This window comes from Podarcis pityusensis (genome assembly GCF_964106645.2).
Source record: "Podarcis pityusensis genome assembly, chromosome: 1".
In the NCBI taxonomy this organism is placed as follows: domain Eukaryota; kingdom Metazoa; phylum Chordata; class Lepidosauria; order Squamata; family Lacertidae; genus Podarcis; species Podarcis pityusensis.
Genome location: NC_138028.1, coordinates 131,400,243 through 131,419,739, shown reverse-complemented (window position 1 = coordinate 131,419,739; position 19,497 = coordinate 131,400,243). Strand labels below are relative to the sequence as shown.

Sequence of the window (19,497 nt, the reverse complement as noted above, 5' to 3'; positions counted from 1 at the left end):
CCCCTGCGCGTATTTTTAACAGTGCACCATATGTGATATATTACAGGCAACTCCCATTTCAGTTCCAACCTCACACACACGTTTACTCCAGTTTTTATGGGTAGCACAGTACTCCTTGTACTGCAAGATTAAAGATTAAAGACAGCAAAAAGTCCCATCAGCAATACACACACACACAAACACACCGTATTTAATCTATAAGATGGTATTTAATCTATAAGACGCACCAGACCACAAGACACACCTAGTTTTTGGAGGAGGAAAACAAGAAAAAAAATATTCTGAATCTCAGAAGCCAGAAGAGTGAAAGCAGCAATCCCTCTTGCTGTTCTGGCTTCTGGGATAGCTGCGCAGCCTGCATTCGCTCCATAAGACACGCACACATTTCCCCTTACTTTTTAGGAGGGGAAAAATGAGTCTTATAGAGCAAAAAATACGGTGTGTGTGTGTGTGTGTGTGTGTGTGTGTGTGTATGAGTGGTGGTGAGCGGTGGGGGGTGGGGAGTAAAGAGAGAAGAGAAAGAGGATGTGGGGTAATCTCTTACTTGCAGTCATGTTTCTCAATTTCAAAGTGAGGGTTGAAGTTCAGGAAAATCTTCTGGTTGGGTTCCGGAGCATAAATGATCCACTCACAGTTCTGGTGGGAGGGGTAGTCTTGCGGATACCCAGGTGAAGTCACGTAGCCAGCGTCTTTGGAATTCAGGCGGCCCCCACATGGTTGCGCTACAAACAAATAGAAAACAAAACCTAACATCAGAACAGGCACTAAATTTCAAACACATTTATGGCTTATTCCTCTGGGTTTGTACCAGCAGATGCCTAGGTTCTGGGCTGCATTAAAAAAAAAAAGTGTGTTGTTGTTTTTTAACAGACATGTATATTACAACCATGTAAATCTCCCAAGCACAAAACAAATCTCTGGAAGGTGATTACAACACGCCACAGTCTTCCCCACACACAAGCACATACCGCTGCTCAGACAGACCAGAAAAGGGGTGTGGGGAGAGGAGAACAGCTATAAATGGGCCCAAACTACTGTTTTGTTTTAAAAAGAGAGAGAGAGAGAACACAAGACATCAGATTATTTGGAAACAGAGTGAACTGCCTTTACATCCTCCCTTCTGCTAGCTCTTTTACAAGCATTCCTGTGGCATTCTTCCACTGTTACCCTAACAGCACCTCACAAACATTGCTAGACCCAAGCTCAGCGCTGCCCTAGCAAAATACAAAGGAGAATCCCATCCTTGCAAAACAAGGACAGTCACGTGAAGAAGCTAGGCTAACCGATGTAAGTTTGATGCCTGTCCCTGTCTTCCGAACTCCAGCGCCTGCCTGCTCCCTTCCCTGAGTTACATGGTAGCACGTAATTGGGTACCCCTCACATAGCAGTCACTTCCATGCTTCAGTGCTCCCATTTGCTTAAGAAAGGGGTCCCTCCCATGGTTTCCTGGCACTGAAGAATCTACTAACCTTCATCATCAACCGACCTTCTGCGGACCACCTGCCAGCTGGGTGCAGCCACTCTGTGCTCTCACAAGCCCCCATGGCTAGGACACCCAAGAAAACCAGTCTCCCTTCTTTAGTTTATCTGTGCGAATCCAGCCTCCCCCAAATGATAGATCTAATGTCTGAAAAGGCAATCCCCCATCTCCATCAGGGTACTGATCCCACCAGGAGGAGTAGGCTTGCTCTCAGTATTTTTCCTTTCCTTTTTGCCATAGCCCAAATTGGGGGGGGGGGGGATGTTTGATGAGCTGGATCAGGCTCCAAGGCCAGGGTTTAGTCACCCCTGATCTAAACGCGTGACGATTCAAGATGGGAGGACAAAGAAATTTCTATAGAAGGATTGCAAAATGGCATGCGATTTTTTTTTTTTTATGATTACAGCAATGTGATCAGCACAGATTGAACAGTCTTCCTTTTAAAACAGGCACACACATACATACACACACACACACACACACACAGTGAGAGGAAGAGAGAGGCCCAAAGGGATTTCATTTTTATCCCTCCATTTCTTCCAAGAATGCATTACGGTTTACAGGGCTCCCCATTTTACCCTCAAGAAAACACCACTAGGTATGTTAGGTCAACGTTGACACCATTAACATCCTGGTCAGATGGGGAGTCAAATTCACTAGTCCAACACTCCAACAACCATTACAGACCAACGGCTCTTGGCAATTCTACCAAATAATATTGGCCTGTTCAGTTTCTAAGGCCAGATGTAGGCCTGAATGGAACAAGAAATGAAGGTTCTCCACCCATTGAATAATCATGTGTGGTTTGAGACAAACACTGCCCCTGCAAACTTTGAACTGACTGAGAAGCAACCCAAGCAATTACTTAACCACACGGTGGCCCTTTGCAAAGCAGCCTCCGCCCCGTCCAACATTAGGGCTTTGTCTGTGAGATGGTGTGCATGTCTCACGTAGGTGGGCCCACACAGGAAGCTTCTGGCACAACTAAAAAAATGGCTTCCAGATCGCATTACGGCATCCCTCGTTTCTGTTCCAACCACAAGGCTGAGTTTGCACACCCGTATCTGCCTCCTTTCCAAACCTCCCTCTCGGCTTTGCCTCCATCTCCTCCCTGCCTCCTCCAACGTTTCAAGCCAAGCTAAGCAGTTGGAATTAAAAGACTGCAATAATCAACAGTGGTGGTTTTTGTGGTGCAGGCCCACAAAACAGCCTGGTAACAATTACATCTCGAGCGAGCAAAGCACTTTCAGCCCTTGGTTATAACAAGAGACCCAGGAGGGCGATTTCATCTTCAAGTAAACATTTCATCTTACGAATGCCACAAATCTGATTTACTATTTCATTACTGGCTAAGGGACGGGGGAGGGAATCTGCATCATATACACAATTGATAACATACTAAAGAATCCCAACAATGCCCTTTCTCTTCTCTCCCTTTTCCCACAGAACGTCCATCTGTATGGCAGGTTGCTTTTGTTTTCACTGGGTCTTGACTGCACCACAGCCAACAGGCCCTTGTAAGCAACCTGTTGAGGTCCTTAGTCTTCCTACTTCCATGATAGGCCTCATGGCTAGGGATAATGGAAAGTCTGCCTAGGTGGTCCTTGAGAAATACAGTCACCTAAGAGTCGAGAGTGATCTATGTTTCCGAGCACAATTCGAAGTTTTGGTGCTGACCTTTAAAGCCCAAAATGGCCTCAGCCCTGTATACCTGAAGGAGCATCTCCACCCCATCATTCAGTGAGGTTACATAGAACCAGGCAGAGGGCCGCCTTGGTGGTGGCACCTGCCCTGTGGAACGCCCTCCCATCAGATGTCAAGGAAATAAACAACTACAGAGGTACCTTGGGTTAAGTACTTAATTCGTTCCGGAGGTCCGTTCTTAACCTGAAACTGTTCTTAACCTGAAGCACCACTTTAGCTAATGGGGCCTCCCACTGCTGCCACGCCTCCGGAGCACGATTTCTGTTCTCATCCTGAAGCAAAGTTCTTAACCCGAGGTACTATTTCTGGGTTAGCGGAGTCTGTAACCTGAAGCGTCTGTAACCCGAGGTACCACTGTACCTGACTTTTAGAAGACATCTGAAGGCAGCCCTGTTTAGGGAAGTTTTTAATGTTTGGAGTTTTATTCTGTTTTTAGTGTGTGTTCTGTTGGGGCACGCCTTGAGTGGCTAGGGAAACCCAGCCAGATGGGCAGGGTGTAAATAAAAGTATTATTATTATTATTATTATTATTATTATTATTATTCTAGTCAGGCTCGACTCCTTCTTTTCTGCAAATCATTTTCTGCTAAAATTTGGCACCCTCTCACCGCGTTTGTTGTTGCACCCGCCCCACCCCAAAACCACCTCTGGGCTAGGCCTAAGATGCAAAGAGCCAGGCCCCAGCGGGGCTTTTCTGCTCCCTTTGAGCATCACCTCCCTAGTCTGAAAAGCAACGAAAGGTTTCGAAAGAGCTCGTCCCTTCTCCTTGTACACCTCAGCTCGCCTCATGGGCACAGCTGAGATTTTTGTTTGGGGGGGTGCAGGCCTTTTGTTGGGGGGGGGGAGAGAGAGCGAACCTGTTAGTTATGGATTTTTATTTAGTGGGGGGGCAACTGCCCCTCCCTGCCCCCCTTTGGCTACACCCATTATTATGTACTGAAGTTCTCACCCTGGTCCAGCAGGGGGATACTGTAGATAGTTTTCACTCAGGTCCACATATGCAAATAAGGAATTGAAGGTGATGTTCAGTGATTGGATAGTTACAGAAAGTTGTTACTGTTGCGTTGTAGTGGAGCTCTATATAAGCAGGCTGGCTGAACCCTTCAGTTCAGTTCTGTTCTGGGTCTGTGAATAAACAAGAGCTGTCTGAAGAATTGCTGTGTCGTCTGATATGTTCACCCACAACTTAACACCCATGGTTTGCCTGTGTGAGCCAAGCCACGGGTACATAGGTAGAACTTTGCCCTAGCCTAGGTTTCTGCCCATACTAAGAGGGGAACCCTAGAGAGAGGGGTTTCAACAAGAACATAAGAACAGCCCTACTGGAATCAGGCTGAAAGCCTACAGTGGTACCTCAGGTTAAGTACTTAATTTGTTCTGGAGGTCTGTTCTTAACCTGAAACTGTTCTTAACCTGAAGCACCATTTTAGCTAATGGGGCCTCCTGCTGCTGCCGCGCCACCAGAGCACAATTTCTGTTCTCATCCTGAAGGCAAAGTTCTTGACCTGAAGCACTATTTCTGGGTTAGCGGAGTCTGTAACCTGAAGCATATGTAACCTGAAGCGTATGTAACCTGAGGTACCACTGTATTTGCAAAGCAGCAGCGGCAGCCCAGAAGCTCTTTGGGGACCCACCTGACCCACAAATGCCTCACTCTGGCGGGACCCTAAGTCATGACGTAGGGCTGTCCCTCAAAGCCCTTCAGGCATGGCCTGGAGAGGCACCATGTCTCTCTTACCAGCTCTGAGGCTACCTGTTGCGTTTGTCTGCCGTAGGCTTGGGAGCTGTGTTCGAAATTCCCATTGTTCCTAGGTGCATTTTGCGAGAGAGGATTTCATTAGCACGAGCGGTTTCTGAGCTCCGGGCGCAGTACTGCGCCTAAGATTTCAGATTAAAACTGTTAGGTTGTGGGTGAACATATCAGACGACACAGCGATTCTTCAAACAGCTCTCGTTTATTCACAGGCCAGAACAGAACAGAACTGAAGGGTTCAGTCAGCCTGCTTATATACAGTTCCAGTACAACGTAACTGTAACAATTTTCTAAAACGATCCAATCACTGAACGTCACTTTCGATCCCTTATTTGCATATCAATCTACAGTATCCCCCTGCTGGCCCAGGGTGAGAACTTCAGTACATAACAAAAACTGCAGTCTCTAGTCTCTGGAGAAGAGACCCACTTAAGAATATTAGGGGGGTGCGCAGGGAAAGGACAAGACCATGTGAAAATGAACTTAATATTTTCATTCATTTTCAGCTTTGTATTCCTGTTATTAAAAAAGGGTGCCTAGACATTCTGCAGTTGTGCCCATAAGCCAGGTTCAAGGTGCCATTTAGCTCCAGCTTTCCTTCTCAGTTTCTAACACTGCTTATGAGCTCTGCCTTTCCCACCCAATCCTTCTCTCTCTTGCAACTGCTCTAGTTCCACAAAGACACAGCATTCTAGAATAAGGAATATATTTTAAAACAAGAAGCACCAAGAAAAGCTTAATTGCACGTTCCCTGCATTCTGCTTTCCCAGCACAGCCCTGCAAAAATAACACTCCCACTTTCCCAAACCTCTGATTACCCAAATGCATCGGGTGACCTCATGGCCCTTCAGACACAAAATGAGGATGAAATATATATATATATATATATTTGGAGTGGGGGGGAGAAACGTCGCTTCGGCTGGATAGACGTCTGAAATTGGAGCCTAGCAGAAGCTACTGTACAATTATGCACTGCCTGAAGTGCCCAGGTTTGGGCAATTTTTAACGTCGAGAGCTTCAGCAGACCGCAGCGAGGAGAGGAAGGAAAAAGGGTGAAGAAAAGAAAGGCTTCAGAGATTTTGCTCCTCTTAACGTCAGTCATGCTTGAATATCACCATCTGCGTGAAACAGCATGGCCTTGTGAATTATATATTACTTCTCAGCAGCCACCTCTCAATAGGAGGACCGGAGGGGGGGTTTTCTTCCCTATAGGTGCCATTTCACTCCCCCCCCTCAAAAAAAAAACCTGAGAGAGTGATTGCCTCCAGCGTTTCCAGGGTCTGGTGCTGAGGGGGTCAAGATGCAAGAGGGAAAGGGAAAAGATGGGCTCCGGGTACCACAAACCTCTCCACTTTCTTGTGGCCCAGCCTCACTATAAAGCTGAGAAGGTGGTAAACTAAGCTCCTACTAAATCACACAACAAAATCAGGCCATCGCCTTTAATGGGTGAACACAATCCCCTACGCACAGAAGGGAGTCTGCTCTCTGGCACAGATTTACAATTACACCGCTTCTAACACAATGGCAGAGATATCAAGGGATAATTAGCTCCTTGCAAATCACCCCGCTTCTGATGAACCAAGCTCCCTTTCTCTTCATGCTGCCTCTGACCGCCCCCCCCCTTCAAATCCACCGCAGGTTGCAAGCAAAACCAAATTATATTTCTTTTTTGCCTGGGCACTCTCCCCTGAATACCAGAAAGGGTGTGTTTCTGAAACCACAGAGAATGGCAAGGCCAAAACACCTCCGCTGGCTTCCAAGCCACACGCTGACTTCACTCAATCGGGATCTGCTGGCCCTTCCAGGTGTAACCCAACAGGGAGGTGCCAGCTGGCTCTCAAGCTGCAGAGGGTGTAATTTTCCAATTTGTATGCTCCTCTGCAAAAAGGCTGGCAGGGAACCCGCGACCCTGGAGTCAACATCCCGCATGCCATGGCGAGACCAAGGAGAACAGCAAAGCCAGACGCCAACACCCTCAGGAAAGGGAGCCAGCAGGGCCTGAAAAGCTCTTTAAACTTTGCAAACTGCTTCGCTGCTCCCCCCCTCCCCATCCCTGCAAGGCAGATCTCTAGGAGAAAAACCACCCTCCTTCCTAAGAGAAAGGCACCCTGCTTTGCACAGAAGCTGCGAAAGGGAACAATGGCAACAGGAAACAGAATCGCAGGAGTCCGCCTCGCCAGGGAGTCATCACTTCCTATCCCAGAAATGACTATTTTTATCTTTCGCAAATAAAGCCGGTCTTCCTTTGCATGTGTGTGTGTCGCTTTGTTCTAAAACACTTGGTTGTTTGAATACTTTCTCCTCTTCACATGCCATTGCAATAATAATAATAAAAAAAACCTGACACGACTTTCCCCTTTCAGGAAAGAGGTGGAGATTAATTCTACAGAAATCACGAGAAAGTATTTAAGTACTAAGAACTTATAAAAACATCTGGTTTTGTTCCACAGAGAGAACTTTCTCAACGCAGAAACATTTTTTTATACAAACCCACTGTTCTGACTAAAATCTCTTCCCTTCACTTGGAAAGCAAAGCACATAAACGCGTCTGCGTGTCAGTTTAGATTTCACGCAGGAAAGCTACGCGCCCATCTTTCAGCTAACTCGAAGGGTGCAGATGTATATGCAATTTACACCTCCGTCCTGTACACACGTTTGCACCCTCCTCGTAAAAACAATCACTTTCTATTTGCACAAGCAAGAAAGACTTCCAAGAAAAACATTCACACAACGTTTTATGTTTTGCTTGGAGCAGGGCAAAGGCTTCGGGCAAAGAAAACATGTTTGCACTTTCAACACTCCATCATCCCTCACAAGGTCATAACAGGATTCCCACGTACTCTTAGAATATGAAAAAGGAAGTCTGAAAAGTGCTTTTGAATTATGGTGCTGGAGGAGACTCTTGAGAGTCCCATGGACTGCAAGAAGATCAAACCTATCCATTCTTGAGGGAATCAGCCCTGAGTGCTCACTGGAAGGACAGATCCTGAAGCTCAGACTCCAATACTTTGGCCACCTCATGCGAAGACTCCCTGGAAAAGACCCTGATGTTGGGAAAGATGGAGGGCACAAGGAGAAGGGGGCAACAGAGGACGAGATGGTTGGACAGTGTTCTCGAAGCTACCAGCATGAGTTTGACCAAACTGTGGGAGGCAGTGGAAGACAGGAGTGCCTGGCGTGCTCTGGTCCATGGGGTCATGCAGAGTCGGAAACGACTAAACAACAACAACAACAACAAAAGTCTGAAAAGTATCTTCCCTGTCACAGGTCAGCCTGAAACTCCAAACCACTTATTCCTAAGCAGTTCTGATAACTTCCTTCGGTACTGGGCTATAAGAATTCAAGATCCATCAGGTTTTCTCCCTAAAGCATTTAGGGTGATTCAGGCATTCCACAAAAGGTTATTCAAGATTATACCCTCAACAAGCATAGGCAATAAATCTTGACTCCTTAAGAAGCTTATCTGTACAACAGTATGAACTAGAAATGGGAGAGGAATTCAATTCAGGTCTCATGAAAAACTGAATCTACAAAATCCACATTTTCTGAAACCATGTAAACTGAAACACAGCTTTCCTTTGAAATCCGCAGTTATGTGAATTTTGTTATGCAGTTCTCAAACCAATGTTACAAAAATGCACATATTAAGGAAAGTGTGGCTAAAAATGGATATATTGGTGAAAACATAAAGCGGTATAGAAATAAATAAAAAATAGCATACACAAATGCATTCGATTAAAGGAATTTGCCTGCAAAAATGTGCACATTAGTCAAAACTGCATATAAAATGTATTATTGGAAGAGATTCATAAAACGTGAGTTTTTTAAAAAACCAAAAACTTACAAATTGGAAACTGAATTTATGATTGGAAAAATGAGAAATGGAGAGAGCAAAAAATGACAGACCCTGTCATCTCTAGTCATGACCACAAACAACACGATTGCTGCATCCAAAGTTTACATTTTTAGTTGTTATACAGGCATTCAAAAAATGTGCGACCATGCACATGTGCATCGCTGCAACCCAGACATGGTTAGAAAAGGGGGCACAACGGGCTTATATGTGCTACTCCGACACACACAGGGTCAAGGAACAAAACCCTCGTGGAAAACAGTTGTGGCCTGTACTTAAAACCGTATTTGATATACAGTGGATGCTTGGGTTGCTAATGTGATCCGTGCAGGATGCACGTTTGCAACCCGCAGCGGCACTTCTGCGCATGCGCAGGTTGCGATTCGGTGCTTCTGCGCATGCGCGACCGCTGAAACCCAGAAGTAACCCGTTCCGGTACTTACGGGTTTCGGCGCGTCCGTAACCTGAAAAAACGCAACCTGAAGCATCTGTAACCCGAGGCATGACTGTACCTCCAAAGATGTACTGTTTGAAAAGGCCTTCATTGGCGCCTCAACACCTATAGTTGTACATGCGGCCAATTGATGTGCGTTGGGAAAGTTTGGGGATGCATGTCAAATTCCAGGTTCCGCTCAAGGCAAATGAACCTGATGACCCAGCTGCCAGGAGAAAAGACTCAGCATAGCCCAAAGGGAATCGTCACCATAGAATCATAGAATCATAGAGTTGGAAGAGACCACAAGGGCCATCGAGTCCAAGCCCCTGCCAAGCAGGAAACACCATCAGAGCACTCCTGACATATGGTTGTCAAGCCTCTGCTTAAAGACCTCCAAAGAAGGAGACTCCACCACACTCCTTGGCAGCAAATTCCACTGTCGAACAGCTCTTACTGTCAGGAAGTTCTTCCTAATGTTTAGGTGGAATCTTCTTTCTTGTAGTTTGGATCCATTGCTCCGTGTCTGCTTCTCCGGAGCAGCAGAAAACAACCTTTCTCCCTCCTCTATGTGACATCCTTTTATATATTTGAACATGGCTATCATATCACCCCTTAACCTCCTCTTCTCCAGGCTAAACATGCCCAGCTCCCTTAGCCGTTCCTCATAAGGCATCGTTTCCAGGCCTTTGACCATTTTGGTTGCCCTCCTCTGGACCCTTCCAGTTTGTCAGTGTCCTTCTTGAACTGTGGTGCCCAGAACTGGACACAGTACTCCAGGTGAGGTCTGACCAGAGCAGAATACAGTGGCACTATTACTTCCCTTGATCTAGATGCTATACTCCTATATAATATTGTTTATTCTATTACCATCTCCATAATTGAGAGTGTGTTCCAGCAGTCGACTTAGGAGACACACTATGGCTTTTAGCAGACGTGGGGTGGCTACAGGCTGGGAGGGGAAAAAAAACATTCTCCCCTCTCCTTGTGACACAGAGTGTCACTTATTCATAACATGACGTCGCAAAATCGGGCATTCCCCTCCAAAAATAGTCAGTCGTGTAGCAGAGGGAATGCATGATTTTATGACATAGCTACATGGGGAAGTGAAACCACACTTTTATAAGGAGAGAACGTAGGGCTGGCCCAAGACGTTTTGTCACCTGCATGCAAGGGGGTTGCACCTCTCTAGGTGGCTTCCAACATATATAAAAACATTAAACATTAAAATAAAAACGTCCCCATACAGGGCTGCCTTCAGGAGTCTTCTAAAGGTTGTATAATTATCTCCTTGGCTCAGGGGTCACCATGCCCTCCAACATTTCTCTGATGACAACAAGGACGTCTAAGGAAAAGCAAAACATTCCGGGTTCAGATTAGAAACCAGGATGGCTTCTGTAAATCCAGGACTGTCCCTGGAAAACTCTCCTGGCCCCTACCTGGGATAGGTAAAAGTAAAAAGGTAAAGGACTCCTGGACGGTTTCGTCTAGCCAAAGGTGACTATGGGGTTGTTCATCTCGCTTTCAGGCCAAGGGAGCCGGTGTTTGTCCACAGACAGCTTTCCAGGTCATGTGGCCAGCATGACTAAACTGCTTCTGGCAAAACAGGATACTGTGACGGAAACCAGAGCGCACGGAAACACCATTTACCTTCCCGCCACAGCGGTACCTATTTATCTGCTTGCACTGGTGTGCTTTCGAACTGCTAGGTTGGCAGGAGCTGGGACAGTGCAACGGGAGTTCACGCCGTCATGCGGATTCAAACCACCAACCTTCCGATCGGCAAGCCCATGAGAATCAGTGGTTTAGACCACAGTGCCACCGCGTCCCATCTACCTGGGATACCAGGGACTGAACATGTTCATAGCTTACCCTACCACTAAACTATGGCCTTTCTTCACTCTACCCAACAATAGGATGGTCTTGGACCATGAAAACTTTTGCACTTTGACCACAGTCACTTTTACCCTTCGGCCCCTGAAATGCTGACCACAGGTCAACGTGGCCCTTGGCCCAAAATTATAGCCACCCATGCTGTAACCACCTCATTAACTATATTGCCCTTCCCACAAAGAAGTTAAAAGTATGGAAAATGGGAGACGGGGCATTTTAATTCTGGCCTTTTACAGTGGTACCTCAGGTTAAGAACTTAATTCGTCCTGGAGGTCCGTTCTTAACCTGAAACTGTTCTTACCCTGAGGTACCACTTTAGCTAATGGGGCCTCCCGCTGCCGCTGCGCCACCAGCGCACGATTTCTGTTCTCATCCTGAAGCAAAGTTCTTAACTTGAGGTACTATTTCTGGGTTAGCGGAGTCTGTAACCTGAAGCGTCTGTAACCCAAGGTACCACTGTATTTCAAATGTATTAACAAAAGTGTTTCGGCTACCTAAAGCATTTTTGAAAGAACTTTCACCACCACCCCTTTCATGGCGTGAAGAAAAGATTTCAGTATGTTAGTGAATAACAAATCTGTGTTAAATGATCTAATGAGTAAAATATGCAAACTGCTTCAGAGGGCATAATCCTTCCCCTACGTGACCTTAGCAGTATTGCCTTCAGCACTTCTCAAACCTCCTGCAACCCAAAAAGCTTACATTCTAACTATCACAAATCTGTACATATTTTCTGGGTGTCACACATTTCATTAAAACATATATATTTGAACCCATACGTGCCATCAAACTTGCGAAACTCTCTCTTGTAAATGCCCAGATGGCTAGGGTTATTTGAGGACAGTTTAAGAGACCAAAAAAGAAGAAGAAAAAGAAGAAGAGTCAAAGGCCCACGCTGCCTAACAATTCAGGCAAGGTTTCTGGAGGAGCTAAATTGCTTGAAATTTATCCCGTACCAACTTATTATAGGGTGGCGTGGGCATGGGGAGGGGGAAAAAAGCACTGCCTACTGCTAAGCAGCTAAGTCAATAGCAGCCAATATGGCACTTTCCACAAGCTGTTAAGACTGACTCCCATTGGCCCCGTGAGCATTACCAACAGTGAGGAACGATGGGAGTTAGAATTCCAATTATTGTCTGGATGGCAACACATTGGCTACCTCTGTACTAGGGTCAAGAGTAGATCAGATGAACATTCCATTGTGGGGAGAGCACAATGTGCATATAGTTTTGCAGATATATGCTTTGCTGTGTTTCATGCTTGTGTCCTGGGAACTTCGTACTTTCCCCCTATTTCCTATTTTGGGGGACTCAAAATTAAGAAAATTGGGGGGTGGGCTTTGCCCACAGTTGTTGAGCTTTTTTTGGGGGGGGAGAGATGTTGAGCTTTTTTTAGACCACCAACAATGCCACTCGCGGGTCTCACCATAGCAAACTATCCTCTGTCCCATCAGCATAGGTAAAAGTAAAGTGTAAAGGGACCCCTGACCATTAGGTCCAGTCGTGGACGACTCTGGGGTTGTGGCGCTCATCTCGCTTTACTGGCCAAGGGAGCCGGCGTACAGCTTCCGGGTCATGTGGCCAGCATGACTAAGCCGCTTCTGGCGAACCAGAGCAGCGCACGGAAACGCCGTTTACCTTCCCGCCGGAGCGGTACCTATTTATCTACTTGCACTTTGACGTGCTTTCGAACTGCTATGTTGGCAGGAGCAGGGACCAAGCAACGGGAGCTCATCCCGTTGCGGGGATTTGAACCGCCGACCTTCTGATCAGCAAGTCCTAGGCTCTGTGGTTTAACCCACAACGCCACCTGCGTCCCACCCATGTATAAGACGACCCCTAATTTTGAACACGATTTTGGAATAAAAAAACACAGCTTATACACGGTATTAGAGCATTCTGTCTGCCCACCCCATTTCCCCAGATTCCATGCTGATGTTGGACCAAAGAATGCCCCCCTCCCCAAAGAATGCATCAGCGCAGGAAGAGTTTGGATTTGATATCCCGCCTTTCACTCCCCTTCAGGAGTCTCAAAGCGGCTAACAATCTCCTTTCCCTTCCTCCCCCACAACAAACACTCTGTGAGGTGAGTGGGGCTGAGAGACTTCAGAGAAGTGTGACTGGCCCAAGGTCACCCAGCAGCTGCATGTGGAGGAGCGGAGACGTGAACCCGGTTCCCCAGATTACGTGACTACCGCTCTTAACCACTACACCACGCTGGCTCTGGACTAACCATTATATTAAGGGCCACTGACTGTGTAGAGCCTGTACTGGAACATGAATCTCGCAGTGAAGTGTGATGCAATTTTTTAACGGAGTGCAAAACAAGAGGCAGAGACTGTATGAAATTGTTCTTTACCAAGTCAGACCTCAGATACTTCTATCCCAGTTTGGTCTCCTCTGAGAAGCAACAGAAGCCCTTGCTCATGGCTCCAGGTTGAGTTGTTCCCACCATTGTGACCCAAGATCCATTAACTGATGGACATTGATCCTGACAAGTGATGTGCTCTTATCCCTGACGGACTGGACCTCCATGTTCTACCCATTTTTAAAACGTGGATAGCTTGGGAAGCACAGGCAGATGCCAGGGGCCCCAGTGACTTGGCCGGGCTCAGCAGCACTGATCCCTGCCCTGGGTCTCCAGCAATGGCTGGCTATGAGCTGCCATTTAAAACTTCCCTCAATGCCCCCCAAAACCACAGCATTCTGGATCCCTACCACTTCCACTGCCACCAGATAAACCAATCATCAACACATCCACACATGGTGGACAAATGGCGCTTTGCCAAAGGAACTCTCTGTTGGAGATTCATTCCCCGTGTCTGCAGTCATGAGATTGTTGTCTATCACATGACGGTGTATGTTTTCATTCCACAGTGTGGGAAGTGACGGAGACAGGATGTTTGTGTTACTATGTTCCATGAAATGGGATTGTTGTCCTTTGTTCTCTCTCTTTGCTGTCTGATGAGAAAGAGGAAGAAGCCAAGTCAGAATGCTCCAAGTGCATTATATGTAAATAAATGTAGATTAGCCAAAATGCTGAGTTGCTGAGGTCCGTTACGCGAACTGCAAAAACTCTGCGGATCCCCGAGTGTGCTGATGTCCGTAGGCATCAGTCGCTGTGATGTTTGGGCAGAAGAAAGCTTTTGAAGCTCCTGAACGATTGACCGGGAGGGAGAGAACATGCCAGTCGGGTATGTGTCTCTGCCAGGGTCCTACACAAGAGTAGGATGATCATAACACCCCCGAACCTGGAACTGGAGCTTCTGAAACAAGCATTTCACTTTGGTCCCAGGTGGACACAGAAGTGCTGCAAGTTTCCGGATACCTGGAAAAGATATCTGGCAGATCAAGCCCTGTGGGCCATATACATGGGAAATGTAGGCATTAGCTAGCCAAAGCTCATCAGCCACAGACAGACTCTCACAGATGGGAATCACATTGAAAGCAGACCTTATATCAGGGCACCTAGGAATGCAAGGCCGGGGCAAGACTCTGCACTGTCATGACCACAGGGTCTTGGGAGGAGATACCACAGGCATGCAAGGCTCCTTGTGGATGTAGCCAACGTCCAATGAGATTCTCTGTAACTCCCTGTGTGCCTGAGTCACCCTGTGCTATCTGGTCTGAGCAACCAGAAAGCTAAGAGTGCTTCTAAGTGCAAAACAAAATGGTCTGGCTCATCTGCTCCACAAGTCATCAATGTGTTTCTTATACTGAGAGCAAACATATTCTAAGTGCTTCTAAGAAAAGTTGTTTTCTTTTCCTCCAGACGTAAAGGTAAAGGGACCCCTGACCATTAGGTCCAGTCGTGACCGACTCTGGGGTTGCGGCGCTCATCTTGCTTTACTGGCCGAGGGAGCCGGCGTACAGCTTCCGGGTCATGAGGCCAGCATGACTAAGCCGCTTCTGGCGAACCAGCGCAGCACACAGAAACACCGTTTACCTTCCCGCTGGAGCGGTACCTATTTATCTACTTGCACTTTGACGTGTTTTTGAACTGCTAGGTTGGCAGGAGCAGGGACCGAGCAACGGGAGCTCACCCCGTCGTGGGGATTCGAACCGCCAACCTTCTGATCGGCAAGTCCTAGGCTCTGTGCTTTAACTCACAGCGCCACCCGCATCCCTTTCCTCCAGATGTACCAACTCCCAAAGTTACAGAACTTGTTAAAACAAGAAACGTTTATAACCACGTCAACGAACAACCAATACAGAATCCTATGCAAAAAGAGAGAAGGGGGGGGGGGGGGAGAGATTGCATTGGATAAGCAGCACTTCTAAGATGAGTGGGTTTTCATTTCCTACTAGATTGGGAAACTAGCACATTCTTGGTGCATTTCTACATTAAAATCCCCAGCAAAAATCACACACATTAAAAAAATAGTAACATGCAGAAGACAAATACCTATTGAATAGAAAGTCTTTTCCCTTTGAGTCTCACAGCCTTACTTGAAAGGGCTCCCAGTAATTGGAGACATACAACTACTAGATGATTTTTGTGTTATTGTTTCGGAGGAGGGTGAATTGGATAATGGATTTAAAGCTCCTTGCAACTAACTAGAGAGCATCTGTTAAACAGCAAAGAGTTGCCCAGGTGTGTTGCTGGAGATGCAGATCCCAGGTGTTGCTCCACCCATTCCCATAAAATGCACATACCAGCCAACCTAAAAGAAAAGAAACAATAGCCAAATGTGCAATTAAGATTTATTGGTTTAAAGCTTGGTATAAGACCCCCCCACCCCCCAAAAAAACACCTCTCCTAGAAATTATGGCGAGAAATACAGGCTACCGAGGATGCTCTGTCCAAATGCTCGGAGTGTAATTGCAAAGGAAGAAAAAGTACAGAAAGCAGAATTTCTGAGCAGCCAGAGCTCCAACCCCTTAAGCTGAATTCCTTATTTACTCTTTTCTAAATGCCACACACATTCAGGTTCACACTCAGCTCCTGCCTGCCTCCCAAGCAAAAAGGAGATTTTCTGCTCATCGCAATTCAGCGCAGAGCGGGAAGATTTCCCGAAGGCAGATTTCTACACCAGCACGGGTGTCCATTTATAGCTCACTATAGACTTCATCCAGTTAAGGCTGAGTGCCTCTTGCAAAAAAACACACAAAAACAACTCTCTAGGCTGGCAGTGAGGCTGGAAAGTGACCAGCACCCCAACCTGATGAGGCCTTCCAGCGCCCTTCCCTTTTGCAAACCATAAACTTTCCTACCACAGCTCAGAAATCACAGATGCATAGAAGTGTGCTTAAAGCTCTGTGAATCAGTAGCTTAAAATCTCAATCCCCCAGCACTGTACTGCATGGCACTTAAGCACCTATTTGCTCATGGGCAATCCGTATGTCACAGCGAAGATGCGGCTTGACCGCAGATTTTTCCATGTCTGGAGGGTATTTGGAGGTACGAAACCACACAGGGAGAATATGCCCACATGAAATCACAATTTTCAGAGATGCAAACACCATCCAAGCGTTACTGAAGAGATGTGCTAAACCCGTAACGTGGGAAGGGGTCTTTTTTTAAAGATAACCAGCACCTTAAAGATTTAGCAAGTTTGTTGTGGAATAAAGACTCCTTCCTCGGACGCATTCAGAGTCATCTTCCTCTAGTACAGTCGTACCTCGGAAGTCAAACGGAATCCGTTCCGGAAGTCCGTTCAACTTCCAAAGCGTTCAGAAACTAAAGCGCTGCTTCTGATTGGCTGCAGGAAGCTCCTGCAGCCAATCAGAAGCCGTGGAAGCCGCATTGGACGTTCGCCTTCCAAAAAAAGTTCGCAAACCGGAACACTCACTTCCGGGGTTCGATCGTTCGGGAGCCGAAACATTTGACTCCCAAGGCGTTTGACAATCAAGCTATGACTGTACTAGAATTCTCTCTGTCTGTATGTAATAGAGCGTTATGTAGATGATCTGTCAACTGAAGGTAAACACTGCAGGCATCTCAGAAAGTGTGCTCTGGTCCACGTAAACCGATGCCACCATGAACTTGCTGGCCTTTAAGGTGCCGCAAAACTCCTCTGCTGTTTTTGCTGCAGGGTACAACGAAATCTGAAGAGACAGGTGGCAGCCACTCTGCAAACGTGAAGCGTTCCTGTTCCGTTTGGCTGGGATCCGTCCCATAGATACACACTTGCTTTGAATTCCTTGATGGAAGAATGGCGAGATATAAAAGGTACTAAGTTACAGGGAATCAGGCAGAGGGCCTTCTCGGCAGTGGCACCCTCAAGTCAGATGTCAAGGAGATAAAGAACTGTGCAACTTTTAGGAGACATCTGAAGGCAGCCCTGTATCAGGAAGTTTTTGATGTACGATGTTCTATTATGTTTTTGGAAGCTGCCCTGAGTGACGGGGGCAACCCAGCCAGATGGGCAGGGCATGAATAATAAAATTATTGTTGTTGTTGTTGCTCAATTATTTAAATAGAAAGTAAATACAGCTAACCCTCTGTAAGTGGTTTTCTGAAGACTTTTGATTTCAACAAGGCCATCTTGGGGTTGCTCACCAAGGTAAGGAATCTTGGGGTGAATTAGCCACATTCCCTTTATTAAACTAAATACTAAATAAATCATTTGCCTTGTTCTAAGGAGGCTCCCGCGATGCCTGTGACAAGATGTAGGAACTGGTGATCTAGGTTTTCGTATATTCACTTAGAAGTATCAGAGGCAAAAATATTCCAAAGATCACAGAGACAAAATCCCAACAGAGAGTTGCAGCCTAGAGGCATGAACAGGGATCGAATAATGTAAATTTGACATCCTCTGATTTAAACAACAGCGCTTATGAAAGTAATTTATCAAAGAATGACACCCAAGACAGGAGTCACTAATAAGGTAGAGAAAAGACAGTTTCAGGCTTGATGGCAAAGGTCATTTTTAAGAGACGTGTCGCGCTAGTTTAATTTGAGCTTTGGGGTAGTTTTTAAAAGACTCCTGAAACAAATTAATAACATGGGGGGGGGGAGAAATAAAGAAAAAGAAATACTCCCAAACGTGTTACACTTTACCAATGTCACAAAGTCACAGGCCTTTTGTAACCAAATCAGAATGCAAGGCAGCATATATAGAAACACAACTTTCCATTAGCAGCTTACAAACTAGAAATCCAACCCCTAGTGCTAATAAATCCTTCAGACAGATTTTTTAACTTAATTTCATGCTAGGGACACAGCTAAGCTGATTTTAAAGGGTATTCCTTTCCTTCCAGTCTGAAGTGGGATTCTGTTTTATTCAAAATGACTTCAGTCTGTCACAAGACAACCTCATAAATGCCATGTCTAGGCTTAAGCACAGGAGAGGAGCCAATCTATCAGAACAAAAATGTGGCCGCTTGACCACTTCCTAAGGCAATCTAGGAAGGGGTATAATATATTCATTTTATAGCACAAGATAGCAGGGGGTGTAAATGAACTCCCTGAAACCTCAGCATGTGGCTTTATTTTTCCTGGAAGCTTTCAAGAACAGGAATCAACTTAAATCTTCTTTTCCAAAACAAAGATAAAAAGAACTCTTTAAAAAAAAAAAAAGCACAAGCCACATTTTCTTAAGAATTTAATATCCCATTCTTACAAAGACTTGGGCATGCTTACTTCAACCAGTTTTCAAAGTAGGAATGTATTCGTTTTCATCCCAAACTTCACGATGTTTACATAAACTTTCGAGGTGAGATTGGCCCCAAATCACCCAGTGTACGTCATACCAATGGATGGAGTACAAATATAATTAAGAATAATATCAACAAGGGAAATTCATCTTCCTCCCAGATCTGAGAAAGAATTGTAACCCTGAGAGGGATATTTCCCAATGATGGAGCAAGCTTGTTTGCTCCTGTTCTGGAGAGCAAGACCTGAACCAATGGCTTCAAAGTACGACAACAGAGATTCGAACTCAACATCAGGAAGAACTTTTTGACGGAAAGAGCTGTTTGGTGGTAGAGCAGACTCCCTCTGAAAGTGGTAGACTCCTTGAAGGTTTTTAGGCAGAGATCGGATGGTCATCTGTCATGGATACTTGAGGTTCTTACATTGCATGGGGTTCAACTAGATGACCCTTGAGTCCCCTTCCAGCTCTGTGAAGGGAGTTCATTTTATCTTTAGCCCTACATCTATAAGGCTATGTATAGTAGCCAGTGCCGGATTTAATTATAAGCTAAACAAGCTATAGCTTAGGGGCCCACTCTCTTGGGGCCCCCCAAAAAATGTAAAGGGGGGGGGAAATTGGATATACATTTCCAAAATATGATAAAAAATAAAATAAAATAAAACCTATGTACAGCAACAGTGTTTTGTGTTGTGTAGGCTCCTATGATGTAAGTAATAGCCTGCTAGCCTGCTCCCTAAAATATCACTGGTTTGCTCATTTCTATATATAGGGTGCCTACATTCTG

The 19,497-nt window shown here is 45.9% G+C and overlaps 1 protein-coding gene across 2 annotated transcripts in view; it reads right to left on the bottom strand.

Annotated features, from left to right (window-relative positions):
* The window catches only part of NRP2 (neuropilin 2), a 242,194-nt gene that overhangs the window by 194,950 nt on the left and 27,747 nt on the right, over window positions 1-19,497 (bottom strand). For both annotated transcript variants that reach the window (XM_081016402.1, XM_081016401.1), the window contains exon 2: window positions 545-722. In XM_081016402.1, the coding sequence (XP_080872528.1) occupies window positions 545-722 (178 nt within the window). The remainder of the gene's footprint in view (window positions 1-544; window positions 723-19,497) is intronic.